This window comes from Onychostoma macrolepis, chromosome 25 (genome assembly GCF_012432095.1).
Source record: "Onychostoma macrolepis isolate SWU-2019 chromosome 25, ASM1243209v1, whole genome shotgun sequence".
Lineage (NCBI taxonomy): Eukaryota > Metazoa > Chordata > Actinopteri > Cypriniformes > Cyprinidae > Onychostoma > Onychostoma macrolepis.
This window is the reverse complement of record NC_081179.1, coordinates 3,856,682-3,883,810: the sequence shown is the minus strand read 5'-3', so window position 1 is coordinate 3,883,810 and position 27,129 is coordinate 3,856,682. Positions and strand designations below refer to the sequence as shown.

The following is a 27,129-nucleotide window of genomic DNA, read 5'->3' as shown; positions in this document are numbered from 1 at the left end:
GCATCTAGAATATTTAAAATCATTCAGACCATGTTGAATGTAAAACTGCATGAGAGTTTGGTTTGTTTGGTTCAAGGAGATCTGAAACCTTTGTGCCCTCATGCAAAATTCCTAATTGTGTGAATATCAATAGAAATAAATGTATTTCACCCACGAAGCAATGTTGATGAATGTGACTTCACCTTAAACAGCTAATGTACTTGAGTTTGGGCCACTAATTAGTATATGTGACCATGGACCAGAAAACCAGTCATAAGGGTCAATCTTTTGAAATTGAGATTTATACATCATTTGAAAGCTGAATAAATAATCTTTCCATTGATGTATGGTTTGTTAGGATAGCACAATATTTAGCCAAGAGACAACTATTTGAAAATCTGGAATCTGAGGGTGCAAAAAAAAAAAACCGAAATATTGACAACATCGCCTTTAAAGTTGTATGTATAATGTATATAACTAATCAAAAATTAAGTTAAGTTTTGATATATTTACAGTAGAAAATTTACAAAGTATCTTCATGAAACATGATCTTTACTTAATATCCTAATGATTATTGGCATAAAAGAAAAATCGATAATTTTGACCCATACAATGTATTGTTGGCTATTGCTACAAATATACCTGTGGCATTGTGAGAGGTAGGGTATCACCAAAGTGTGGGTTGCTTCACAAATCAAGTCCAGGCTGAGGTCAAGCTACAAATTTCTTTTTTCAATTATCAACTCCAAAAGCTAAAAGTTACAACAGAGGAAAAACTTATCCAGCTTCTCTCCACACACACCAACACAAGAGAATCAAAGTCCCTTTGTACCCAGCTCATCACCAGCTTTTTTCCTTCAGTCCCAACAGCTGTGTCTCCCCCGCTGAGGAACATGGTAACTGTAGTTCGGGACCAGGTGGCCATCTTGGTTTGTAGTCCCCATGCTGCAGCCATCTAGACGGCACACACCTTCCCTCTATGACACAACCTCTCACGATGCCACAATACCCATGCTACTTATGACTGGTTTTGTGGTCCAGGGTCACATATATAGTCCTTATGCATCAGAGAAATAAGTGCACAGCTATCTTTACAATTTTATTCTGGTCTCATCCACATCCAGCTATTGTTAGCTGTACAAAACAGGCAGTTTTGCTGCTTGATATTGGAAATTGTCGTAACAGCTCCTATAGTGTGTGGTTTCCTCAGGGTTCCCCCCTACACATCAGGATTTCTGATTGTAAATATTCAACTGTTGAATATTTACGATTCACGATCAGGGTGCCTCCGACGTTCTTCCGAGCACATTCAGTCACTCTTAACACACCTCACACCACAGGAAAATCTGATAAGATAATCTTTAGAACAACCAAGATAATCGGGACATTACCTAGGATTGTCAGAAGGGGAGAAATCGGCCCAAAATCAGCCCGATTATCTTGTGGTGTGTACCCAGCATAAGAACCAGCTTAAACCAGCACATGACCAGCATAAACCAGCTCAAACCAGCATCCATGCTTCAAAACCTAACCAGCATATGCTGTTTTTTTTCAACAGGGTATATTGGCCTACATATATATATTAAACCAATTTCAGTGTGGGATAACTTCCTATTTTTATCCAATTTACCACCAGAAGAAATTGCCGTCCGAGCTTAACTTAAAATGTTGCTATACAGCATCTTGATCAAATTGACTTCAAGGTGCCCGCTCAATGTGTGTCAACTCTACACTTTTCCTCCCGTTTTCCCCTCCCATTGTTGGGGTAGAGTTCAGGTTTAAAATAGGTTATGTAGTTAAAGCGATAGTTCACCCAAAAAGGAGAATGTGATGTTTATCTGCTTACCCCCAGGGCATGTTGGTGACTTTGTTTCTTCAGTAGAACACAAACAAAGATTTTTAACTCAAACCGTTGCAGTCTGTCAGTCATATAATGGCAGTCAAAGGGACTCACGGCTTTGAGAGTAAAAAAAAACATACACAAACAAAACCAAATTAAACCCTGCGGCTCGTGACCATACATTGAGGTCTTAAGACACGAAACAATCGGTCTGTGCAAGAAACTGAACAGTATTTATATCATTTTTTACATCTGATCCACCGCAATGTTCAACTGTCCTGAGCGCGTTCACAACAGCCGCCGCGTGACGGTCGAGTTAAAAATCTTCGTTTGTGTTCTACTGAAGAAACAAAGTCACCTGCATCTTGGATGCCCTGGGGGTAAGCGGATAAACATCAAATTTTCATTTTTGGGTGAACTATCCCTTTAATAGTTAGGCGTAGCTAGCATTGAATTGTGACAGAAATGCACCAATTGTACGTTAGTGGATATATTAACGTTAAGGTGAAACTCGTATCGACTAAAACACGGAATTTAACCCAACACATGCTTAGAAACATCTCCACAGTGTATAATAACTTATTTTTAATCTATAATCCCACGGTACTAATTACAAACAGGTACTTACCCTCAATATCAAGGATGCAGAACGATAAGACGCAGCAGTTCAAACCGCTCACAAAACTCCACCTCCAACCGTCTGGGCTCGCGACAGCGTGTTCCCGCCGCGGTGCTGAGCATGCGCAGTGACTCACCAGAGAGAGTCTTTGATATTAAGCGCCTCAGTCTCATTGAATCAACAAGTGCTGATCTAATTAATTTGATTATTTCTTAATTTAGTTACAAATAACAAGAATGAATCATTTAACAGAAGTAAACTCGTTATATTCTTATTAATCAGACGTATTTGTATTTTGCAAATCAAGCAAGTGGCTATTGACTTTTTTTTTGAGTGCAGCATTAATGTATGAGATCTCAATGAAGAAGCAGAATTGGTGTTTTGTGTTCACCGTTTGATCCAGAGCTAAACATAAGAAACAAGTCCAGAAAGCTCAGTGTGGACATTATCCAGACATGCCGTCCTCACGTCTCTGCTCAGGTGTTTCTACACGTCAGATTGATGTTTCCATCACATCGACTCAATGTCTCCATCAGCTGGACAACATCAAGACAATAGACATGACACACTGAAACAAAAAAGACAAAAGCCATGTGCTCACACAAAACAAAAACACAAGCACATGGCCAGCAAAACAATAACAAGCAGTGTTGGGGGTAACGCATTACAAGTAACGCAAGTTATGTAATCAGATTACTTTTTTTCAAATAACTAGTAAAGTAACGCATTACTTTTTCATTTACAAGAAAATATCTTGAGTTACATTTTCAAAAAAGTAACGCCAGTTACTTTATTTTCCCATTTATTGACTGACAGCTCCTCATATTGGAAGAAATCGGAAGTACAGAGGCGTTGTGTGCACTGTGTGAACATGATGTTAGTTCTAGACTAAATGTGAACGTATATTAATTCATCCCACTTGCAAAAAACAGATTTAGTATTCATCAAAATGAATTAAAACAGTGAAATGCAAACTCAGTGAAATGACGCAAACATGCAATAATTAAAAATGTTAAATAACACAAATGCATCTAATCCCATTTTATTAACCAGTGCCTTTTGCTGCTGACCTTTGATAATCCAGTTCAACCATACTAATAAGCAAAAATGACTTTAGATAAACTAACAATTGTGCTTCGTTGTTTTGTTTTTTTTATTGCTGAAGAGTGAACCTTCTTCTCCTGCGTTCTACTGTACAGACGTGAATTTACTTGTCCTTCCGCCTGAGGTTTATTCGTTACACTTTCAATCAAGCAATCAAGCCCCGCTCATATTTAAAACGTAACGTGAAAGTAACACAAAAGTAATGTAATGCATTACTTTCCATAAAAAGTAACTAAGTAACAGTTACTTTTTTAGGGAGAACCGCAATATTGTAATGCATTACTTTTAAAAGTAACTTTCCCCAACACGGATAACAAGCCATGTGCTTGAACAAAACAAGACACCATAATACCATTGACGTGAAGATAAATCTTGCTGTAATCTGGCCTGTTATTTGTTAAGAGTATTTTATTTTTAATATTGTATTCATCATTATTTCCTCTCGGTGCTGTGATTTCTTCCTCCCTGCAAAATAATTCAACTCAAAAGCATTTACTAAGCTTTCATGATTGCAGACTGTTATAGATCAATGTGAATCATCAGACTGTCACGCCACGTCACCTTTATTTATATAGCGCTTTATACAATACAGACTGTGTCAAAGTAGCTTTACAGTGTTAAACAGGAAAAAACGTGTGCTGATAATGCCAGAGGACAATAGAGGACAGTCAGTTTCCCAGTTAAAGTCAGTTCATCATCGTCCAGCTCAGTTCAGTTCAAATAGTGTCTGTGCAATCAAGTCAACAATACTGCCAGAAATGAAGTGTCCCCAACTAAGCAAGACATAGGTGACAGCGGCAAGGAACCTAAACTCCATCGGTGACAAAATTGGAGAGAAGAAAAAAAAAAACACTTGGGAGAGAGCAGGCTCAGTCGGGGAATTTTCTGGATTGTGTGCGGCTGAAAAGCTCACCAGCTCTTCTCGCACAGATGATCTGAAGAAGAATCACAGTAGGAGCAGCAAACGCCACAAACTCAACAATAATCACAATCACTGCAGGAAAGATGTGTCGACAGATGACAGATACAATCAAGAGGGGAAAAAAAATAACAGATTCAGTCTGTGAAACTGGGAATGAAACGAAAGGTATAAAACGAAGAACAATGTAAAGATATGTGTGGTACCTCCGAATAAAGATACAGCAGTAACTGAAGTCAGTAGTTCAATTCAAACATACAGTATAAACCAAACATCACATCATACTTGAGCTTCACATCACAGAAATTACAAATTAACTTCCACTGCCTCATGAATCCATCATCTATTATCACGTTATTTCAATTTCAAGGTGTCCGAATAATAGGGCTTTTGAGTTGATCTGAATCTCAAGGTACAAGTGATACATGCATAATAAGACAATTGAACATAATATGAAACTCGTAAGAAAACACAATGATATCATTTACATCATGAAACAAAATATACTAGAATAAAACTTTGACATTGTTTTTTGGGGAGGAACTCCATCTTTGAGTTGATCTGAATCACACAGTTGAATCTGCTGGTTTTGAAGATGAACTTTATTCACTGTGAAAACTTTAGATAATGTTTCTTTGCCATGTCGCTTGTAATGACTGGTTACAACAGATTTATCCAGATGATATTTTATTGCTTGATGCATTATTGTGTCTCATGTGGTGAGGACGCAGCATCAGCCCTGAAAGTGCTGGATCTGAAGATGATCTACTTACTGTGCTTGTTTTTTGTATGACTGTGTAGAGCAGATGAACGTTTGAAACGCTTCCCACATGCAGTGCAGTGATACGGTTGCTCTCCAGTGTGGATCCTCTCGTGTGTTTTTAGGTCTCCTGACGCACTGAATCTCTTGATACAGTGTGAACACTTATAAGGTTTGTCTCCAGTGTGAATTCTCCAGTGCTGTTTTAAATGTTCAGCTAAAGTAAAAGTCCTCCCACACTCAAAGCACACATGATCTCTCACACCAGTATGCATTTTCTGATGTTTTTTTGCATTTTCTAAACATGAAAAACTCTTTCCACACAAATGACACGAATGTGGCTTCTCCTTTGTATGAACTCTCAGGTGTTTCCTCAGGTCTGAAGCTCTCAGAAATATTTTGTTGCATTGATCACATGCGTGTAGTTTCTCTCTAGTGTGGATGTTCATATGTTCCTTAAGGTGTGCTGATTGTGTGAAACTCTTCCCACATTGATCACAAGTGAATGGTTTCTCTCTAGTATGAACTCTCATATGCCCTGTAAGGTGTCCTTTTCGTGTGAAACTCTTCCCGCATTGATCACATATATACAGTTTCTCTCCAGTGTGGATCCTCATATGCTCTGTAAGATGTCCTTTTAGTGTGAAACTCTTTCCACATTGAACACATGTGTACGGTTTCTCTCCAGTATGAACTCTCATATGCCCTGTAAGGTGTCCTTTTATTGTGAATCTCTTCCCGCACTGATCACATGTGTACGGTTTCTCTCCAGTGTGAATCCTCTCGTGTGTTTTTAGGTCTCCTGACCGACTGAATCTCTTGTCACAGTGTGAACACTTGTTTGGTTTCTCTCCAGTGTGGATGTTCATGTGTATCTTAAGGCTTGATGATTGAGTGAAGCTCTTCCCGCACTGATCACACGTGAACGGTTTCTCTCCAGTATGAACTCTCATGTGAACATCCAATTTAGATTTGCTTGAGAAACCCTTTCCACACTGAGTGCAGGTGAAAGATTTCTTGGCTCCTGATTTCTTTAAATCTTGCTGGTTGGTTTGAGAGCAACTCAAAGTTTCTTCTTCAGTTTTAGCATGATTTTTCTCCTCAACTTCACTCAATTCTTCATTCTCCTTGTTTTCTTCAATCAACTCTGAAATACAAGTAAAAATGGTTGATTTTCAGTAACTCTGGTGAACCCTGATGTAACAGTAACTGCTATACCAAATTTTGGTCATTTTGATGCATTTTTGTAAATTATATGTCCCTGAAACTCCATGAATGAGGTACATTGATCTTCCAATTATTATTATTTTTAAAACATTATAGGCACAAATCTATGGAAGCCCGTTTCCGCCACTGAATAAAAAAAAAAAAAAAAAGTTATTGCGACTTTCTCACAATTCTGACTATTTTCACAGAATTGCGAGATCTAAAGTCAGAATTGCAAGATATAAACTCACAATTCTGACTATTTTCACAGAATTGCGAGATCTAAAGTCAGAATTACGTGATATAAACTCACAATTGCGAGTTATAAAGTCAGAATTACAATTTATAAACTCAGAATAGCCCATTTCCGCCACTGAATAAAAAATAAAAAAGGTAATTGCGACTTTTTCTCACACAATTCTGACTCTTTTTTTTTTTTTCTCAGAATTGCGTGATATAAACTCGCAATTGCGAGTTAAAAAGTCATAATTGTGAGAGATAGACTCACAATTCTGACTTTTTTTCTCAGTCGCAATTACCTTTTTTATTTTTTATTCAGTGGCGGAAATGGGCTTCCATACAAATCCCATGATTCTACAGGGAGAACTATTAAATATGTGTGATCTACCTGAACTACACAATTATCTAACAATCTTATTGAAAAAAGTACCCCATTACAACAAATCTAAATCTGCTTGAAGCTTTATAACCCTCAGCCTCATTAATGAAGAATGAAGAATAAACACCAACCCATTTGCTCTTCAGTATCTCCAGTGTGTTTCATTCTGCAGGGTTTGTGGAGCTTCACTGAACATGAATTTCTGTGTGGAAGAAGCAGATTTGCCAAAATTAACAATAAATGAGTTACTATTTTTTTTATTACTAATTTTCACATTTAAGCATGAATGTATAAAGAAGCAGAAGAGACCAGATCCTTACAAATGCAAAGTGCTGTCTCTTTGTAAATCATTATATTACTATATTAAAAGTAACAGTGTAGACACAAAGAGCAGATCAATTTAAAATGCTCATTAACACTGCAATCTCATATGTGGTAATTCACAAATTCTATGCAATTCTGTTTGTCTGTCTTTCTATTATTAACATTTCTATCCATATATATATATATATATATATATATATATATATATATATCATTCTTCCCCCAGTATTAACGTTAATGTTTGCAGTGTCTATATTAAAAATCTCTTCATAATTATGCATAGACTTAAAATGTCCCACGTGACTCAATATGAAGTATTAAACAGTATGGGCTCTTAATTGTAACCATGTAAAGCGCAGTAAGTTTTAGGTTCAATATTCATCGGATATTCTTTCCCCTACCCTTGTTCCATACAGTCTAACAAAGATATCGATACCACAATTAGTTTTAACAACATGCAGCTATTTTATAAAGACATGAATTTGGCTGGAATTTGTAGACGGTCCCTTAAAACGATTATCAAGCGAATATCAAACCTAAAACTAAATTTAACGCGCTATAAAAGCGACTACAACAAATTTGAAATGCCGAAGATACAGCGGAAAAAATAAATAAAATAAAAGCAGCAATAATATTTATATCGGTTCGTATTTCCCTTACGAGACATTCAGTAACAGCAACATTATTCCTCCAAGCATCTAAACAATCATTCAGACGAACATACAAAACACAGAATCTCTCAGGTCTTTCCTCACATACTTGTTGTCTACTGTTGTAAGTCAGCAAACACCAACAAACAAACCGTACTCGATGAAAACAAGGCAGAAACGACCATATATTGTTGCATGAAGAAACTGTGTAAAATGTGTTTCATGTTTATGTAAATCTACGAAATACAGTGAATTGCTCACCTCTCCTCATTAGACTCAACGCTGCGGCCGAAAGCTCTGATGACTGCGCTCCACTTCCAGCTTGTTGGATTTTTTTTTTTTTTTTGGAAATGAAAGGGATTTCCTACGGTGGCCGAGAGAGATCAACGCGCTGCAACTTAAGAAAACACATGCAAATAGATACAGCACCAAGAGTCCGTTCTTTGTACTTGGATTACTCAATTACCTGGATTTTATTGTTGAGGATTTGATATGATCCAGGGGCCTGTTTCATAAAACAAGCTTACCAAATAAACCAGGTTTATTTCATTTAGTCTGACTTATTGTCAATTGATTTGGTTCAAAATAAGTCAGACTAACTGAAATAAGCCTGGCTTGTTTGGTAAGCTTGTTTTATGGAACAGCCCCCAGGATCGTTAGGTTCTTCGAAGCTCATCCTGGAGTTAGCTAGGTGTGTTAGCTCTAACCTGCAGTTTATTTCACTTAAACAGGACTAGTTTGTATAGTTTTTTAAAAGTGAAGATGATACTGAAACTCTGTCCCAATCACTGCTATTTTCTCTCAACAGTGCCTTGTTAAACCAGGAAAATATATATATATATATATATATATATTTTAAATAATAATCTTTTAAAACCTATTTTGAAATTAAGTAGTTAAAATGTTGTGTAAATCTATAATAATAGACATGACCAGGGGCATGTGTCATAAAACAAGTTTACCAAATAGTTTATTTCAGTTAGTCTGATTTATTGTCATTTGATTTGGTTCAAAATAAGTCAGACTAACTGAAATAAGCCTGGCTTATTTGGTAAACATGCCCCGGTTTTCCTCATGGAGAGATTTATTTGTGAAGGAATAATTATCTCAATATTTTATTACAGTCACACGCACACGTGCATCATGCTTCGGATGACAGTCGGCGTGAGAAGCCAGCGGTGAAAAGCTACTCCTCATAAAACGCACAAATAATGAAGTCATTTTTGTGAAAACCTCATTTACTGTGGCCGAGAGAGCTCAACCTGCTGCAAATGAAAAAACATATAGAAAAAAACACCTGCAAATTAAGAAAACATCTTCATCAATTTGACAACACACTGCAAATACTCACAACGCAACCAAATACAGAAACCCGTTGCAAATACTCAAAACAACCAAATACAGAAACGCAAAACAGAAACGCGCTGCGAATACTCAAAACATAACCAAATACAGAAACTAGCTGCAAATACTCAAAACAACCAAATACAGAAACGCGCTGCAAATACTCAAAACAACCAAATACAGAAACGCAATACAGAAACGAGCTGCAAATACTCAAAACATAACCAAATACAGAAACGTGCTGCAAATACTCAAAACAACCAAATACAGAAACGCAATACAGAAACACACTGCAAATACTCAAAACACAACCAAATACAGAAACCCGTTGCAAATACTCAAAACAACCAAATACAGAACACACTGCAAATACTCAAAACAACCAGATGCAGAAACACACTGCAAATACTCAAAACAACCAAATACAGAAACGCAATAGAGAAACGAGCTGCAAATACTCAAAACATAACCAAATACAGAAACGTGCTGCAAATACTCAAAACAACCAAATACAGAAACGTGCTGCAAATACTCAAAGCACAACCAAATACAGAAACCCATTGCAAATACTCAAAACACAACCAAATACATAAACACACTGCAAATACTCAAAACACAACCAAATACAGAAACCCGTTGCAAATACTCAAAACACAACCAAATACAGAAACCCGTTGCAAATGCTCAAAACAACCAGATGCAGAAACCTGTTGCAGATGCTCAAAACAACCAGATGCAGAAACACACTGCAGATGCTCAACACAACCAGATGCAGAGCACACTGCAGATGCTCAAACACAACCAAATGCAGAAACCTGTTGCAGATGCTCAAACACAACCAAATGCAGAAACCTGTTGCAAATGCTCAAAACATAACCAAATACAGAAACCCTTGCAGATGCTCAACACTGACCAGATGCAGAAACACACTGCAGATGCTCAACACAACCAAATACAGAAACCTGTTGCAAATGCTCAAAACAACCAAATGCAGAAACCCGTTGCAGATGCTCAAAACAACCAAATGCAGAAACCCATTGCAAATGCTCAAACACACCAGATGCAGAAACACACTGCAAATACTCAAAACACAACCAAATACAGAAACCTGTTGCAAATACTCAAAACAACCAAATACAGAAACACACTGCAAATACTCAACACAACCAAATACAGAAACACACTGCAAATACTCAAAACACAACCAAATACAGAAACCCGTTGCAAATACTCAAAACAACCAAATACAGAAACGCAATAGAGAAACGAGCTGCAAATACTCAAAACATAACCAAATACAGAAACGTGCTGCAAATACTCAAAACAACCAAATACAGAAACCCGTTGCAAATACTCAAAACAACCAAATACAGAAACGCAATAGAGAAACGAGCTGCAAATACTCAAAACATAACCAAATACAGAAACGCGCTGCAAATACTCAAAACACAACCAAATACAGAAACCCCTTGCAAATACTCAAAACACAACCAAATACAGAAACACACTGCAAATACTCAAAACTAGGGCTGCACGATATTGGAAAAAACTCACATTGCGATATTTTGTATTTCTGCGATATATATTGCGATATGAAAAAAAAAAAAAAAAAAAACTCCAGATGACTTGAAAAGCTCTATTTGGAAAAAAATATTGTAGATGAGTAAATCAGCATAGAAAAATGAACAAATTACAAACATAGATAAATATAATAGAACAAAGATATAACAGTGCTTTATATTTTTTCCAGTAAACCATGATAACCACAAATTAACCATGGTCTTGCTACACTAACCATAGTTTAACCATGGTATTTGTACAACTGTGGTTACGCAAATGGTAATCAATACGCCAAAAAATAAAATAAAATAGAAAATTAAACATGGTTACTACACTTTTACTACAGTGAAACCATGGTTAATTTTCATTTTGTTTGGGGTCCTCCTGTTGCGTTTCTGTATTTGGCTGTGTTGTATTTTTGCAGCACGTGTTGTCAAACTGATGTTTTCTTAATTTGTTGGTGCTTTTTCTATTTTCATGTGTTTTCTTAAATTGCAGCACGTTGAGCTCTCTCGGCTACCTACAAATTCTATTAAAATTTACATTTTTCACTTTTGTGTAGCTCAAAATTAGCTTGTGCGCATTCTGACTCATTTTGCCAGCACGCATCATATACTTGTGATATGTAAATTTAAATCTAAACTACAGTAGGCTACTTACATTTAGTCAGTGTACCATAAGATAACGAGTTTTTAACAATTTTTATTTTGAAACTCGCTCTATGAAGTACTTGCAACCAAAGACTATAGAAATACAGGTGTAACAATCAAACTTATGTAATTTTCACGTGTATTAATATTTTTAGGAAGTTACTAGGTATGATTGATAATGACCCGTTACATCACAGTACATTCACATTTTCTTCAATCTTAAATATAATTTTGCCTAAGCGGTGACATCTTTCCGAAATCACCTACCCTACCTTACTGTAAATAAATTATTTTCTAAAGCTTTAATTTAATAAAGGAAAAATATAAGACTTTTACACAATTTAAAGCATTTGGTGATCAAGCCTCGAGACAAAGAAAGTGAAAAAACTTGCAGACCACAATTTCTTATAAATTTTATTTGCACTTCAAAATAAAACACCACATGTGCTTTATTCTGAGAAAGGTGATTGATTTCAAACAGGCTTTACCTGAAATCAAGCATAGCCAAAATATAGATGCTTACATATCAACATCGCCAGTATTGTAATGAGTGCCCGCTCTTAGAGGAAAGCATGTTTGAATGAGTATTTTATTATGGGGGTGCATTCCGCATTAAAGTCCATTCTTGAGCTAAGGTATAAAGTCAAACCCCACCTGTAATGTCTCGTACTATTTTTCAGCCTAAATGTGTAACTGAATCAAACGGAAAAGGAGAAACAGCACTCGATTTAAAAAAAAAAAAAATCAAAACATGAACGTTTCCTAATGTCTCTTAGGCCAGGATCCAATATAGCTTTGAGTACAAAAAAACGTGCAACTGCTAATGTGTAACATAGCTAATCCAGATAATCTAAAAATGTGCTTTTGAATTCACATTTGTCTGGGTATTGACCAAGAAAAGTGCACCAGATCGTTGTCAGCATTTACAAAATGGTGCTAGAGCACTTTAGGGGTGGGCGGTAAGTACACATCTGCGCCAGTGAGTTACACCATGGTTAAACAAGGGGCATTTTTACCACAGAGGACTTAAACCTCCGTTCATACTTTATACAAACAAACACTAGCATGTTAAAAATTAGAAGGCACAGCTCGTTAACTTACTCAAGCCTTTACCCATCAAAATACTCATGTGATACGAAAGCAGAGGAGAGATTTATAAAAACTGGTGAGGTGGAGGCCTAGTAATCATCTCCTCGGCTGACCACCTCCTTGCAGGTGGGTCTCAGCAGGATGGTGTGTTCAAACTGGGCCGTGTAGCAGCCTTTGGTGTCGCACAGAGGCGGGTAGGGGTCAATGATGCCCAGGTCGCAGAGGTTCTTCAGTGCCATTAAATATTTGGTCTCACCGAGGCGATCCAACCAGCGGCGGCAGAAGGCAAGAGTGCCGAAGTTCTCGTTGACCACGTTCAACAAGTGCTTGGCTCTGGGGAGTCTGGGAAAGAGAAACGTGAGCAGGTAAATCATAATTTTGATGAAAATAGGGATCCTTTTTAGGTATCACAGACATGCTCCCAGAACATTAAGTCAAATATCTTCTGATTGGCTATGACTGACAAACTTCTTGTTTCTGGAGAGTTAGTTAGTAATAAGATCGATGTGTATCTCACCTTATTGGCACATGACCAACTTCAAAGTTTTTCATGTAATGGGAACACTCCATGTCATCGTGCACCATGCCTTTCCCAGTGCTGCCGAAGGTCTCGATAGCATAAACCTCTCCTTCCTGTAAAAGAGGAAATTCAGCATGACAACACTGTCAAAACGACAGAATTAAAGCCTCAACAGTGAGATTAACAACACTACATGATTGCTTTCCAAATGAAGGAGCAGATGTACACCTTCATAGAAAATGTTGACTTGTGAAAGTGATGTTTGGGCTCAGCAAGATTTATTTATTTACTGAATGATATTAACGCTTATTCAGCAAGGATGCATTAAATTGATCAAAAGTGACAGTAAAGACATTTATAATGTTACAAAAGATTTCTATTTCAAATAAATGCTGTTCTTTTGAACTTTCTATTCATCAAAGAATCCTGAAACAAAAAACAAACCCAAAAAAAAAAAAAAAAAAAAAAATCACGGTTTCACTTGTTTTCAAGATTGATAATCAGAAATGTTTCTTAAGCAGCATATCAGCATATTAGAATGATTTCTGAAGGATCATGTGACACTGAATGCTGGAGTAATGATGCTGAAAATACAGCTTTGCATCACAGGAATAAATTCATTTTAAAAATATTTTGAAATAGAACAGAGTTATTTTAAATTGTAAAAATATTTCAACATTTTTGATCAAATAAATGCTGCCTTGGCGAACATTTTGGAGGCTGGTGTACTTGACTACACCTCTCTTTAAGCCCTGTGGTGTTGACTGATAGAGATGTGTCAGCTTAGGGTTGTGTTGATAACTCTGGCACACCCAAACTCAGCCCTAAACCATCAGACTGAGACTTCCTCAAAACCGTTCAAAATTTCTCTGTCCCTTTTCCTAAGATTAAGTCTTTCTCCTGAGTCATACAAATGCAGCCTCCATTTTCCTTCTTATGAACATTTATTGGGTGAATCACCAAATAAAAACCAAGCATCAGAGATATATTCACATCTGTGAAACAAAAACTTTGTAGAAAGTCACGGCGTACCTCCATCCTAGTGGCTTCACCTCCTTTCACTATGGGCACCGTCTTGCCTGCATGTATTCTGTACTGTCCAATAGAGTGGCCATTGAGATTTCGGATTGGTTTCACTGGAAAGAAAAGTAACATCATTGGTGAAATAATATCGTGTGTTATTTCTAGGTCTTTGCTGTCAGTTTGCATTTACCTTGATATGTTTTTCCATCGAGTTCCACTTCATAAGACTCCATAACCTCTTGAATTGACTCTCCAATATCACACAAACGAACATCAATACCTGCACACTGAAATAAAATAACAATGAGCTTTACAATAATCACCGTAATGCCAATAAAATACAAATTACTTATACATTTAACTTACACTAATGTTTAAACATTTCGGGATTAGATAGATTTTTGAAAAATTTTGCTTCAGCATTAAATTGATCAAAAAGTGACAGTAAAGACATTTATAATGTTACAAAACATTTCTATTTCACATAAATTGTGTTCTTTTGTGCACTTCATTGTAGTACATCTCGTCAGCGCGAGCAGGACAAACAACAATGCAGAATATTAATAACTATGACTGTCATATACATAACATTATAACGAGAACACTATTATAATAAAACGCTGTGAATTTTTAGTTTAGTTTGCGTGAAGAATGCGTCCACAACAGGAGTTCATTCAGAGCCGCGCAGACACGTTCATGCATTCGGGGCATTTTGTGCAGATAGCCTATAAGTCGTAATATTAACGTTATGTTGTATAAATAACGAAGCGTATTCTACATGAGATAAATAAGTTAAATCCCATTGATTAAAAACCTGCTGTCAAATGCTTCATTCTACTGGTCATTTTCAGCGCGCACAGCTCAAAACAGAAATGCAGAACATTAATAAATGTCATATACATAATATTATAACAAAAGCACTGTTGTAAAAAATATGGTGAATTCTTAGGGTTTTGCTGACATTTAATAAAAACATAAAACATTATTTTTGTATCTGTGAGGCGTCCGTTACACATTTTCCCTGTGTGTTAACATCAATAATTATGACTGTCCAATGTCTGACTTGACTCTTGGTAATGTATTTTGCCCCAAACATATGAATCGACTATCAGTCGACTATCGGCAAGATTCGAAAATTATAACTCTACCTTAATTCCAGTATTTGTAGCATCTTTAACAGCTTCCAGTAGTTTGTCGTACTTTGGGTTGAAGGTGACAGTAAAGGCACAGTCAATGATTCGACCTGGAATACCAAAATAATCAAACATCAGTATAAAAATCACTTAGAAGGAATCAAGATTTGCAGTGTGTTTGCTGCTACAGGCGCACCATTAATGTGTGTGCCGAAGTCGATTTTGCAGACATCGTCGTACTGGAGAACGGTGGGGTCTCCTGCGTTAGGAGTGTAGTGAGCAGCGCAGTGGTTCAGCGAGCAGCCGGTCGGAAAAGCCAAACCAGCATTCAGACCATTTTCCTTGATCAGCTTCCTAGAGCAATCTTCCAGTTTTTCACTAGCAGGGAAAAATGAGACCTGATTAGCAGATTAAACTCGGCACATGGCTGCCAACCTGAAAAAGCTATAACTAGATATTTTGCAGGTCATCTGAAGGCTGTTTTTGTGCTGAAGCTAAGAAGGGCTGTATAACACTTTTGGGCCAGATTTACTAAACAGGGCAAATTAGCAAGACTGCAATCCCACAAAGGCACCAATGGGAGAGGAAGGTACTGCAGTTAATCTACTGACAATAAGAAAATGAAAGAAAACAGATGCAGCTGGTTTATTTTAAATAATGAACAATGCAATGTGCCAAGAGCAGCACAAATGAGCAACTATCAAAGCCATGTGAAGTGTTAAGAAAATCTGTAAGTAAACCGCAAACCTTAGTAAATCACCTTGCATAATTTATTTAAATACTCTCCTAAACATTTTGCATTTGAAAGAGAAACTCCTACAAATACATGTGCAATAAATAGCTGTATCCATGCCTTTACGCCACTAATGTTTCACTGTGTGTCTTTAGTAAATCCGGCCCCAAGTAAACATGACTTTCACATTTCAAATTCAATGAAAGCAAACTAGCTTTATATCACAAATGTAGCCCATGAATGGTGTCACTCACCAGATCTCAATCATGGTCATGCCCGGTTTGATCCAGCTCATGACGTACTTCCTGACCTGCCGGTGGGCCTCGGCAGCCTGTCTGAAGTCATTCCACATCTCCTCATTAGCCTGATCCAGAAATTTCTTCTCCTCGTTGGTCATCCGCGATGCAGCAGTACGTCTGTGAGAAATAAAACACATCCACTTTAATGTTTTGAAGTGTTTTTAGCTGGTTCTAGAGCGTGTAAATAAGCAGATGCTGTCTGTACCCATCTTGCGTCGGTGGATATTCACATTCCTGGCCCTTGGCATAAACTCCATTGGTGTAAAGCTCACAGATGGGGATAGATGGAGGATCTGTTTGAACTTTGGCTGAAAGAGAATGAAGGAATATGAATAAGTTATATTCAAGGCCTTTTACAGAATCAATGTTTTTTCATACAAAAAAAAATAATTTTGATTATCAAAGGATATGAGTGACTGCAGGGGGAATTTAAACAAGCACTCACGTCCTTTCTTTTTTTTCTTCTTTTTCTTTTTCTTTCCAGTTGAGTCTCCCTCCTCACCATCTGCCAAATAGAAATTTCACAATATGTGTTAGTTTTTAAAGCAAGCAAGCAGTTAGTAAATGAATAGAGTGCAAGTCTAAAAGAGGCTATTTTTTTTTAAAGAACAGAATTAGAATAGAGTGTGCCAGAGCTATATAGATATTTTATGTTGACATAATCAATATAAAAACAAAAACTTGTGCTGTCACAGATACACATGGAATGGGATTTTTTTTATTTTTTTAGTAATTAACCCTCTTCTGGCTCGTCCTCTTTTTCTTGGTCTTCTAAAGTTTGTTGCTCCAGTTGATTTGCCACTTTGGTGATGCCAGGCTCTCCTTCACCCTCATGGTTTCCTATAAATAATAGTACAGGGAATTTGATATCGCAATACAATATACATCTGACAGGCATAACGCACATAGATATAATCACGCACGTGGAGTCAGACCGCGTCCTCTCATAACAACATTACACAACTGCCATGAGTTCACCAGCTAACGCTAGTTAAACACTCTGACCAGCCATTAACTCAACACTCCAGCGCATAAACTAAACATTAGGCGCTGTTAAAATGCTTTTAGTCGCTATTAATTGAATGTCTTTTAAATTATATATCAGATTCGGCGAGGTCTCATCGGTTTGTCAGACTGGGCAGTAAACGTCAGGGCCACGGGACACTTTCGCCCGTCTTTATTACCTACGGCTCCCGCTTTTCCCTTCTTCTTCTTCTTTTTCTTCTTCTTCCCGGTCTCGTCAGCGGGATCCGTGTCCTCTTTGGGAAAATGAGAGTCTCCGTTCGGTAAAATCTGCATTTTTGCAGCAGCGGACTGCAGCTCCTGCGTCAGCTCGTCTGCCATGATGTGACCGCGCGAGGAATTGTGGGTGAAGCCTACATCATGCGCGGCGGGATTCCTGTGCGTTCAGCTGGATGGACCTTTTTACTCGAAAGAAGGTCCAATCGACTGAACCCATAAAATAAGATTACAAACCAAGGGCGTATAGGTTTGGTTTTGGCATTGGTGGGGATATTACCCCTGCTAAAAAACAAACAAACAATAGAAGCCCAATAGAAACCATCACAGAAATTCTAATGGTTTCCATTAAAATACCATTATAAACCATTAGCTTTTTTCCAGTAAAAACATTACAAAATTCCTTTTTGTAGTGTGTTTTGGGCATTTTTCCAATAGGATTTAACATACCACCAACAGAATTCATCACATACCAGTAGACACCATTATAGTTTCCATTAAAACCAATACAATTCCCATTAAATCCATTAAAACCATTACATTTTCTATTGTGTTTTGGGCAGGGTTCTATTGGTTTTTTCAGCAGGGACGGCAGACAACAGACATTTAATTGTTTGATCAAAATTATTGTAATCATCAAGTCGCTATGGATAAAAGCCTCTGCTAAATGTAAATGTAAATTATTGCTTGGGAGCTTTTTTTACAGTCTGTGCTTGGGACAATTTAGTAGTCGCTGGATATTGGTAGGGATCATGGCATAGCGTCTAAATTCTACTAAATTCTACACCTTTGAAAATCATAACAAGCGATGTCCGACTTTGGAAACTATAGTTTTGTTTGGATTGTTTGACTACTTGAAAGAGAATATAGGAAAATGTAACTTAATTAATTTGTGTGTACTGCTAGCACATGCATAAACAAAAATCTGTCTCTAAACCATGACCTAGACAAGTACATGGGAACTGGGGTTATACAACAACAACAAAAAAACATGGTTACAGTTTACTATAATAAAGCATTGTCAATTTTTTTTTAAGGGATTTGTGTATTCTTTCTTTATTTTTCTTTGTTTTGTTTTTTATAACTGTACTGCTTTAATGGTTTTATGTACTGTTTAATAAAAAAAGAAATCAGAAAAAAAGATTTGTGATATGCGCCCCGAAGTCCCAATCTGAATCATAAGATTCACGAACCCACTCTGGAGTTCTGATCTGAATCAAAAGATTCACGAAGCAGCTCTGGAGTTCTGATCTGAATCAAAAGATTCACGAAGCAGCTCTGAAGTCCCGATCTGAATCAAAAGATTCACGAACCTGCTTCGAAGTTTCGATCTAAATCAAATGATTCGCGATCAGCGCTCAGAAGTCCTGATCTGAATAATAATAATAATAATTCACGAACCAACATTTTCAAAACAGAATTCGGAACGTGGATCGCAAATTATTCAATTCGCTAAATTCTTTGCCAACCCACTCCAAAACCCCGATTGAAATCAAATAATTCGCAATACGTGATCCGATTGGAGCTTCAAAACAGTGAATCGTTTTTGCGACGCAATGGCAAAATTGAATGGATCCATTTGGTCTGGTTTTTGCTCATGAATCGCTTGAACGGAATGATCGATTTCAAGAGTTTGAATCAATCGAAGCATGTTCCTCCGCTTTTCGCATCTTCAGTCATGAATTCACGACACTGTCAGTACTACTACTGGCTTAGTTCGCTAGATTAGCTCACTTAGACCAGTATCCCTTCTTCCATTAATTGCAAAGACACTTGAACGAGTTGTGTTCAACCAACTCTCTTTGTTTCTTGCACAGAACAATCTTCTGGACAACAACCAATCTGGCTTCAGAAGCGGCCACTCTACTGAGACTGCCCTACTCTTGGTTACAGAGGCCCTGAGACTGGCAAAAGCGGCTTCCAAATCCTCTGTACTCATCTTGCTGGACTTGTCTGCTGCTTTTGACACGGTTAACCATCGGATCATCCTGTCTACACTCAGAAAGATGGGCATCTCAGGAACCGCGCACCTGTGGTTCGAGTCTTACCTCTTAGATAGGTCCTTCAGGGTGTCTTGGAGGGGTGAGGTTTCGAAGTCACAACTTCTTGCTACAGGGGTTGCTCAAGGCTCAGTGCTTGGACCACTTCTCTTCTCCATCTACATGTCGTCATTAGGATCGGTCATTCAGAAGCATGGCTTTTCTTATCACTGCTATGCTGATGACACTCAACTCTACTTCTCATTCCAGCCAGATGATCCGACGGTAGCTGCTCGCATTGCAGCCTGTCTGAGTGACATTTCTAGCTGGATGAAGGACCATCACCTTCAGCTCAACCTTGCCAAGACAGAACTGCTCGTGGTCTCAGCCAATCCATCACTTCACCACAACTTCTCTATACAGCTGGGTTCGTCAACCATAACTCCTTCCAGGACAGCCAGGAACCTTGGAGTTATGATAGATGATCAGTTAAGCTTCACAGATCATATTGCTACAACTGGTCCTGCAGATTTGCCTTATACAACATTAGGAAGATTAGACCATTGCTATCAGAGCACACCGCACAACTCCTCGTCCAAGCTCTTGTTCTCTCCAGACTGGACTATTGTAATGTGCTCTTGGCAGGCCTTCCCGCTAGTACTATCAAGCCTCTGCAACTGATCCAGAATGCAGCAGCCAGAGTGGTCTTTAATGAACCAAAAAAAAGTTCACGTTACCCCTCTCTTCATCAGGTTACACTGGTTACCAATAGCCGCTCGCATCAAATTCAAGGTACTGATGTTTGCCTACAAGACGACAACCAATATATCTAAACTCACTAGTTCAAACTTATGCACCCTCCAGAAGCTTGCGTTCTGCAAGTGAACGACGCCTTGTGGTGCCATCACAAAGAGGTACCAAATCTCTCTCACGGACCTTTTCCTGGACTGTGCCCATCTGGTGGAATGACCTCCCAATCTCAATTCGAACAGCTGAATCTTTATCCATTTTCAAGAAACCTCTAAAGATGCATCTTTTTCGCCAGCACCTGACCAACTAATATTAACACTTTCCTATTCTATTTATTTAATATAAAAAAATAAAAAATAAAAAAAACTAGCTACATGTACTGTGCTAGACTAACTGAGGCTTGTCATGGCACTTGTATACTGCTGCACTCTCCATGGTCTGATTGCTTCTATTGTTCTCATTTGTACGTCGCTCTGGATAAAAGCGTCTGCTAAATGATTAAATGTAAATGTAGTTTTATGACTGAAATAAGCGAAAAAGGTATGATGTTTACAATTAAAATATTCACATTTCCATTCCAAAGACAACATTCAACACAAATCTACAAACATATTCAGGTGAGGTAAGCGCTAACTAGTGAAACACTCTATTAAAATGACGAGCTGCACCTCAAAATACATCAAACAAAAACTAGATCAAAAAGTTCGTCAAGACAAACTTTTGGTTGGCTCGAGAAAGCCTAGCTTGAAAGTTTAAAACAGTTGTAAAAGCTTGAAGTTTGAAAATTTAGATAGATAAGTTATCATGTTGTTAGCATGATTAGCATGTTGTTAACATGTTCCCAGCATGATAAGAATGTTGTGAGCATGATTAGCATGTCGCTAGCCTTTTGTTAGCATGATTAGCATGTTGCTAGCATGTTTCCAGCATGATTAGCAAGTTACTAGCATGAAATACTGCACTTCAAAATACATCAAACAAAAATTACAATACAATAGTGGTTACATACACGTATATTTATTTGTTAAAATGAACAAATACATATTAAAATTATTGCTAGGTACGGGTGTCTCTAATAAATTTTACATCCTTGTTAAAAACCCTTTATTTATCCCCTATGAATTTTTAAATGCATTTTATAAAATGACAAACAATGATTAATGTTTTTGGGCCTTGAAAAAGTGTAGGCCTATTTATTGCATTTTTTAGGCAATAATAATTTTCAACTTTTTGTTTAACACAGGAACTTTAAAAGAACTTCATTGATTCACTAATGAAGAAGATACAGCATGGAGAACATAGGGATAGTTATAAAGTGTTATAAATTAACAAAGTTGTAAATAAATATTTCATAATAAAATAAGTAAGGCATGACAGTTGATTTTTTGGTGATATGATGCCACCTTTTGAAATAATAAGCCAATTGCAGATCAAAGTCAGAGCAACATGATATTATATGAATAATTGAATGTCTTTTCCTTCCCAGCATATATGGTATAATTGTATAACACAGTTACGCCTATTACTTACAATAACAATGAATAAGATGCTCCAGGAAATAATTATATTTTATTCACAATTTTATTGTGCTATTGGGTATGCAAAAGTGAACATTTTTATAACAAAATTAAATCCCAGCTCAAACTCGAGGAAGTTAAATAAAAATAACTCCACTGTGGACTTCGCTCGGTGCAAATCTGTTCCCATGGTAACTGACGTGTCATCCAGGAAGCGGAAGCGCAGTACTTCGACCAAAGTTTGTTTAGCCTGTTGGCTAAAAACAGCAAAACTTTAGGCGCTTACCTTCGTTTTTATGAAACAATAGTAATATTAATCGACTTTATTTAGTTTAAAGTTAAAGTACTAGTCGTGCTGAACAAAAGCAGGCGGTAATGGGGGGAACATCGACCAAGTTACCGAAAGATCTTCTGTCAGAGTATCAGGTGCGACAGACACACATAACGTTAGATAGATAGAGTCAATTTTAAAAAATATATATTTATATGTAATATTTAAATATATATATTTGTAAATATGTGTTTATTTATTGAACATTTAACGTTATTCTTTATTCTATATAGCGATTAACGTTAGTTGCTTTTATTTGTTTATAATTTTTCATTTTTGCTTGCACAGGAGCTCACATTTCTCACAAAGCAAGAAATCTTACTGTAAGTAAAGTCAAGTCATTATGTACTTGTACTTAAACTTGTGCACACGACGTCATTTAAAAATATATATATATATATTTTATGCTTTGCTGCTTTCAGTGTATGTAAGTTTTAATTGTGAATATTGACTGTACAGTTTAGTTTGTTTCTTATTATTTTGTGTTCAGGTGAGGAAAAGCGATAAAACTTGACAGGCTGGTTATTGCAGGGTTGTTTTATTATTTATAGTGCAGTATTTATCAGTACTTTGAATTAGCTTATTTATATTTTTCATTATAATTTTAACTGAAGTGCTTTTGTCATATATATATATATATATATATATATATATATAAATATTTAAATATTTCTGTTTAACTTTATTTTTTAGTATCTTGTAGTACTTTTTATTTGCAATTTAACATTTTAAATATTTCTATTTATCTCTAATTTATTTATTTTATTTCGGTTTTAGTGTTGTTAATTGTAGTAATTCAACTGATTTTATTTGCCAATACAACATTTCTAATTTTCCTATAAATTTTTCATCTAACATTAATAATTTATTTTAGTTTCATTTCAGTTTTTAAATATTATTTGTATTATTGCCTTTTTTCAATAATCATCTCAACCATGGTACATTTTGCCTTGGCATTCCCTGTCAAGTGGATTTGTTGTTGTGACAATAGCTAAACTACACAAATGTACAGTAGTTTAGTTACTGAAACTGTATATTACGTCATACTTGAAAAATGTTTGAATGTCATTACATTATGGACTTTTGGGGCTCATCATCAATGTGTTTGTTTAGGGCACACAAAATATTCTCTGAACTGCAGGACAGAGAAAATGGACCGTACAGCACCAGAGTGTCCATGGAGAAGATCCTCACACTTCCTGAACTGAAGGTAACAGATAAATGGCCTATCATACACCCGGTGCAATGCGGCGACGCAAGTGATTTTTGCTAGTTTCAGCCTGACGCAGTTGTCATTTTCACATCCTGCGCCACGTTGTTTAAATAGCAAATGCATTTGCGCCCATGGGTGTGCTGGTCTGAAAACGAGGTGTGTTCAGGTGCATTGCTATTTTGAGGCAAATGAAGTAGACTGCACCATTGACCAACTGAAACCTGGTCTAAAGTCAATGGTGCAATATTTATTTTTTTTGTTAATTAAAGAGTGCATTAGTAATATGTGCCTATAGGCGGGTCCTTTGCTTATTACACACACAGGGACGCGCAACAGCACACAAACATGCCAAATATTAAAAATAAAAGGATTACAATGTAAAAGATTATTATTGTGTATAATTGTCAGGGGGCTTTGGTGGAATCTGGCTTGACCTGTAGATGGTCTGTTCGCACGCTTTAACCTCGCACACAAGAAGCTCCGTTTCCTCTCTGGAGATGCATTCAGTCTTTGCTTTTGCAAATTCCACCGTGTAAATAGCGTATCCTCCATGGCGCGAGCGCAACTGGCTCTTAAAGGGAATGAGAGATGAGAGTCTGATTGGTTTATTGCACGTTATGCCCAAAACACACCCATGACTCATCAAGAGAATAGGTACAACCCTTTTAGACCATGCGCCATTTTTTTCCATGGTTAAACTAGCAAAAGTGGATTTGGACACTCCCTAAGTGCACCTGCGCCATGCGCTTAGATCGTTAAAATAGAGCCCGAAGTCTGTACTGAAAGTCACAAAAACCCTAATGTTTCTGAAAACATCTTCCAATCCTTCCAGATTCAGCTGTATATATTCTGACTTCTGACTATATTCTGTGTTTTTGTTGGCTGTCACAGTCTAACCCCTTCCAGAAAAGGATATGTCACGTCTTCTCAACCTCTGACATGAAGGATGGCAGCTTGAGCTTTGAGGATTTCCTGGACCTCTTGAGTGCCTTCAGCGATTCGGCGACCCTGGAAATCAAGTCCCACTACGCTTTCCGAATCTTTGGTAGTAGATGGATTGTTCTCAATATTGACGTTTAACACACTAGCACTATCAAACAGCACTCATTCTAAACACTTCTTATGCTGCAGACTTTGATGATGACGGGACTCTTGATGCTAGAGACCTGGAGAAGCTGGTGAACTCTCTGACTGGCGAGACAGACGACACCCGTCTGACGGCGGAGGAGATGAGACAGCTCATAAGCAATGTGAGTGTGGGGGAGATGCATCACATCAATGAGAGACATCTGCCAGATGAACTTTACTAATGTAAACACGTGTAATTGTGCAGATCCTGGAGGAGTCAGATATTGATAAGGACGGCACAGTCAATCTCTCAGAATTTCAGCACGTCATCTCCAGATCTCCAGATTTTGTCAGGTGACAGAATTTTGTTTTTTATTTAAAAAGTGAAATACTGGACAGTCGACACATTGCTGCCTTCAGTCTAATTAAGTTTCACGTGTGAATGTTCACTGTACAGTTTAGTTTTTTCATAATATTTATTGAAGTTTATGTGTGTGTATTTTTTCATTTTAGTTTAAGTAATTTTGTTAAATGTTATTAGTTTTTATGTTATATTAGTTTTCTATATAGCTTTTATGAATGTAATTATTAAATTATTTTTTATTTCAGTATTATTAAGTGTAGTATTTCAACTTGATAGCTTGACAGACAAATTTAGCTGACATATAGATTTTTTTTAATTCGCTTTTTATATTTTCAAATTTAATTTTTAGTTTATTTTAGTAATTTTGTTGTTTCTGTAATTTTTATTAGTTTTAAAAATTTCTATATAGCTGTAAAATTATTTTATTCAATTTTATTATTATTACTTTTAGTAATAATAATAATATAATATTTTATAATATTTATTAATATTTAAATTTTTATATTTTCAGTTTTCATTTTAGTTTAAGTAATTATAAGTGCTTTTGTCATTTTTATTAGTTTTTTCTTTTAATATTTCTATATAGCTTTATTTAATAATTTATCATTAGGAGTCATTTTGATTTCAGTATTAATTTTAATAATTGTAGTACTTCAGCTTATTTAGTAAAGTTAGTTGCCAAGGCAACATTTCTTAAGTTTTTCATCTAATATTTATATTTGATTTGGCTTACATGACTAAACTACATTTCACATCATTTTTTGTTGCAGCACAATAATTATAAAATGCATAAAGCATCAATTATACACCTAATTCACATATTGCACTTTATAATTTAGTGTTAGTAAAACCATTTGAGGCGAAAAAATATGAAATTACCCAAAATTACAAATTTATTCTGACCAAAATCACATCATAATTACAAATAAGTATGAACTTCCTGAGAAGACTTGAAGGCAGCATTTCTCCTCATTGACTGAGCATGTTCTTTTGCAGTTCATTCAAGATTGTGTTGTGAAGTTAACACAGAATGGAAGCTGCTTTCCGGTCCGGATTTTTCACCTGCACCATTGATCTGTCAATAATGTAGCATCCTAATTGTGAATGTATATTCTTATTCAGTATTTCTACCATTTATATATGTTTGAAAACATTTTTACTTACTCTGTTAAAAAAAAAAAACTTTCTATCCTGTATTTTGGATCATATATTTGTACCTAATTTAATAAACTCTAATTCAACTTTGACATCCCTATATTTATTGGACGCTCTGAAAGAGTCTATTCCAGTCAGGATTGAGGTTGTTCTTTTGGCACAGCGGACACAAAAGTGTTCCATAACCCACAAACAACATCCTTAACACACATTCGATGGCTCGGGAAGTAATCCACCAGTGTTGGCTCATCTGTGCTATTTTCAGTGCCATGTCCCAGCTGTCCATAATGGCCTAATAATATGACACAGACAGAGAAAAGGCAACTTTTAGCACTTTTGAAATAACAATTACCACACTGGGGTCGGTATCATTTTTTTTAAAGAAAGAAATTAAAGGAATAGGTCACCCAAATTTGCTGATAATTTACTCACTCTCAGGCCATCCAAGGTGTACATGATTTTGTTTCTTCATGGGAACAGATTTGTAGAAATGTAGCATTACATCACTTGCTCACTAATGGATCCTCTGCAGTGAATGGGTGAGAGTCCAAACAGCTGATAAAAACATTACAATAATCCACAAGTAATCCACACAACTGCAGACCTGCAATTAACATCTTGTGTAGCTGTGTATTTGTAAGAAACAAATCCATCATTAACATGTTTTTAACTACAAACTGTTTCTATCGGCTAAAATATGGTGCCATAAATCATAAAATTGCTTTCTCCAGTGAAAAATAATCTTGTCTGAATCGGGTGAGAAATCTGCACAGATCAAGCACAGTTTAAAAGTAAAAATAGACCAAAACAGATCTAAACAAACATGTTGGTAGATTTTGATGGATAAGAGGACAGACTTTTTCACTGGAGTAAGTGTTATTATGTTTTTACATTTTAGCCAGAAGCAGCAGTTTTAAGTTAAAATGCCTCAATGATGGATTAGTTTCTTACAAACATGCAGATTTTCACTTCACGAGATGTTAACTGATGGACTGTAGTTGTATAGATTATTGTGATGTTTTTATCAGCTGTTTGGACTCTCATTCTGACGGCACCCATTCACTGCAGAGGATCCATTGCTGAGCAAGTGATGTAATGCTACATTTCTCCAAATCTGATGAAGAAACAAACTCATCTGGCCT

General features: G+C 36.6%; 5 protein-coding genes across 7 annotated transcripts in view; 1 reads left to right on the top strand and 4 right to left on the bottom strand.

Annotated features, from left to right (window-relative positions):
* The window catches only part of tmpob (thymopoietin b), a 29,885-nt gene extending 27,329 nt beyond the window's left edge, over nt 1–2,556 (bottom strand). The window contains exon 1 of the mRNA XM_058767530.1: nt 2,448–2,556. The gene's annotated coding sequence lies outside the window, so the exon portion shown is untranslated. The remainder of the gene's footprint in view (nt 1–2,447) is intronic.
* A 1,452-nt stretch (nt 2,557–4,008) lies between these two features.
* Nucleotides 4,009–8,545, bottom strand: LOC131534515 (gastrula zinc finger protein XlCGF8.2DB-like). 2 transcript variants are annotated; one of them, XM_058767427.1, is made up of 3 exons: nt 8,282–8,545; nt 7,178–7,248; nt 4,009–6,368 (listed from the first exon to the last, which is right to left on the bottom strand). In XM_058767427.1, the coding sequence occupies exons 2-3, from the start codon at nt 7,209–7,211 to the stop codon at nt 5,227–5,229; spliced, it is 1,176 nt and encodes a 391-aa protein (XP_058623410.1). In that variant the 5' UTR covers nt 7,212–7,248; nt 8,282–8,545; the 3' UTR covers nt 4,009–5,226. The 2 variants fall into 2 exon arrangements, with proteins under 2 accessions (XP_058623410.1, XP_058623411.1); XM_058767428.1 differs by lacking the exon at nt 8,282–8,545 and adding an exon at nt 8,130–8,147.
* A 3,417-nt stretch (nt 8,546–11,962) lies between these two features.
* Nucleotides 11,963–17,747, bottom strand: metap2b (methionyl aminopeptidase 2b). The gene is made up of 11 exons (XM_058767864.1): nt 17,556–17,747; nt 17,110–17,211; nt 16,817–16,876; nt 16,577–16,679; nt 16,327–16,488; nt 15,536–15,717; nt 15,355–15,449; nt 14,397–14,493; nt 14,216–14,319; nt 13,181–13,296; nt 11,963–13,005 (listed from the first exon to the last, which is right to left on the bottom strand). Exons 1-11 carry the CDS (start codon nt 17,713–17,715, stop codon nt 12,753–12,755), a joined length of 1,434 nt encoding a protein of 477 aa, XP_058623847.1. The 5' UTR covers nt 17,716–17,747; the 3' UTR covers nt 11,963–12,752.
* Nucleotides 17,748–22,047: 4,300 nt separating this feature from the next.
* cib1 (calcium and integrin binding 1 (calmyrin)) lies at nt 22,048–26,079 on the top strand. Its single transcript, XM_058768092.1, has 7 exons — nt 22,048–22,282; nt 22,476–22,510; nt 23,301–23,397; nt 24,292–24,445; nt 24,532–24,650; nt 24,734–24,822; nt 25,829–26,079. The coding sequence occupies exons 1-7, from the start codon at nt 22,232–22,234 to the stop codon at nt 25,848–25,850; spliced, it is 567 nt and encodes a 188-aa protein (XP_058624075.1). The 5' UTR covers nt 22,048–22,231; the 3' UTR covers nt 25,851–26,079.
* The window catches only part of rccd1 (RCC1 domain containing 1), an 8,330-nt gene continuing 7,269 nt past the window's right edge, over nt 26,069–27,129 (bottom strand). For both annotated transcript variants that reach the window (XM_058768090.1, XM_058768091.1), the window contains exon 8: nt 26,069–26,279. In XM_058768090.1, coding sequence (XP_058624073.1) covers nt 26,122–26,279 — 158 coding nt within the window. In that variant the 3' untranslated portion in view covers nt 26,069–26,121. The remainder of the gene's footprint in view (nt 26,280–27,129) is intronic.

What these genes read in the sequence shown, in the direction of transcription:
- metap2b (XM_058767864.1), bottom strand. Translation starts at nt 17,715, where the DNA reads ATGGCAGACGAGCTGACGCAGGAGCTGCAGTCCGCTGCTGCAAAAATG. An exon ending in TATCCACCGACGCAAGATGG is followed by an intron (nt 16,489 to 16,576) that starts GTACAGACAGCA and finishes TATTTCTCACAG; the next exon opens with ACGTACTGCTGCATCGCGGA. An exon ending in CTTCGGCACACACATTAATG is followed by an intron (nt 15,450 to 15,535) that starts GTGCGCCTGTAG and finishes TTGGTATTCCAG; the next exon opens with GTCGAATCATTGACTGTGCC.
- cib1 (XM_058768092.1), top strand. Translation starts at nt 22,232, where the DNA reads ATGGGGGGAACATCGACCAAGTTACCGAAAGATCTTCTGTCAGAGTAT. An exon ending in ATCTTCTGTCAGAGTATCAG is followed by an intron (nt 22,283 to 22,475) that starts GTGCGACAGACA and finishes TTGCTTGCACAG; the next exon opens with GAGCTCACATTTCTCACAAA. An exon ending in TCACACTTCCTGAACTGAAG is followed by an intron (nt 23,398 to 24,291) that starts GTAACAGATAAA and finishes TGGCTGTCACAG; the next exon opens with TCTAACCCCTTCCAGAAAAG.
- LOC131534515 (XM_058767427.1), bottom strand. Translation starts at nt 7,211, where the DNA reads ATGAAACACACTGGAGATACTGAAGAGCAAATGG. An exon ending in AGATACTGAAGAGCAAATGG is followed by an intron (nt 6,369 to 7,177) that starts GTTGGTGTTTAT and finishes CTTGTATTTCAG; the next exon opens with AGTTGATTGAAGAAAACAAG.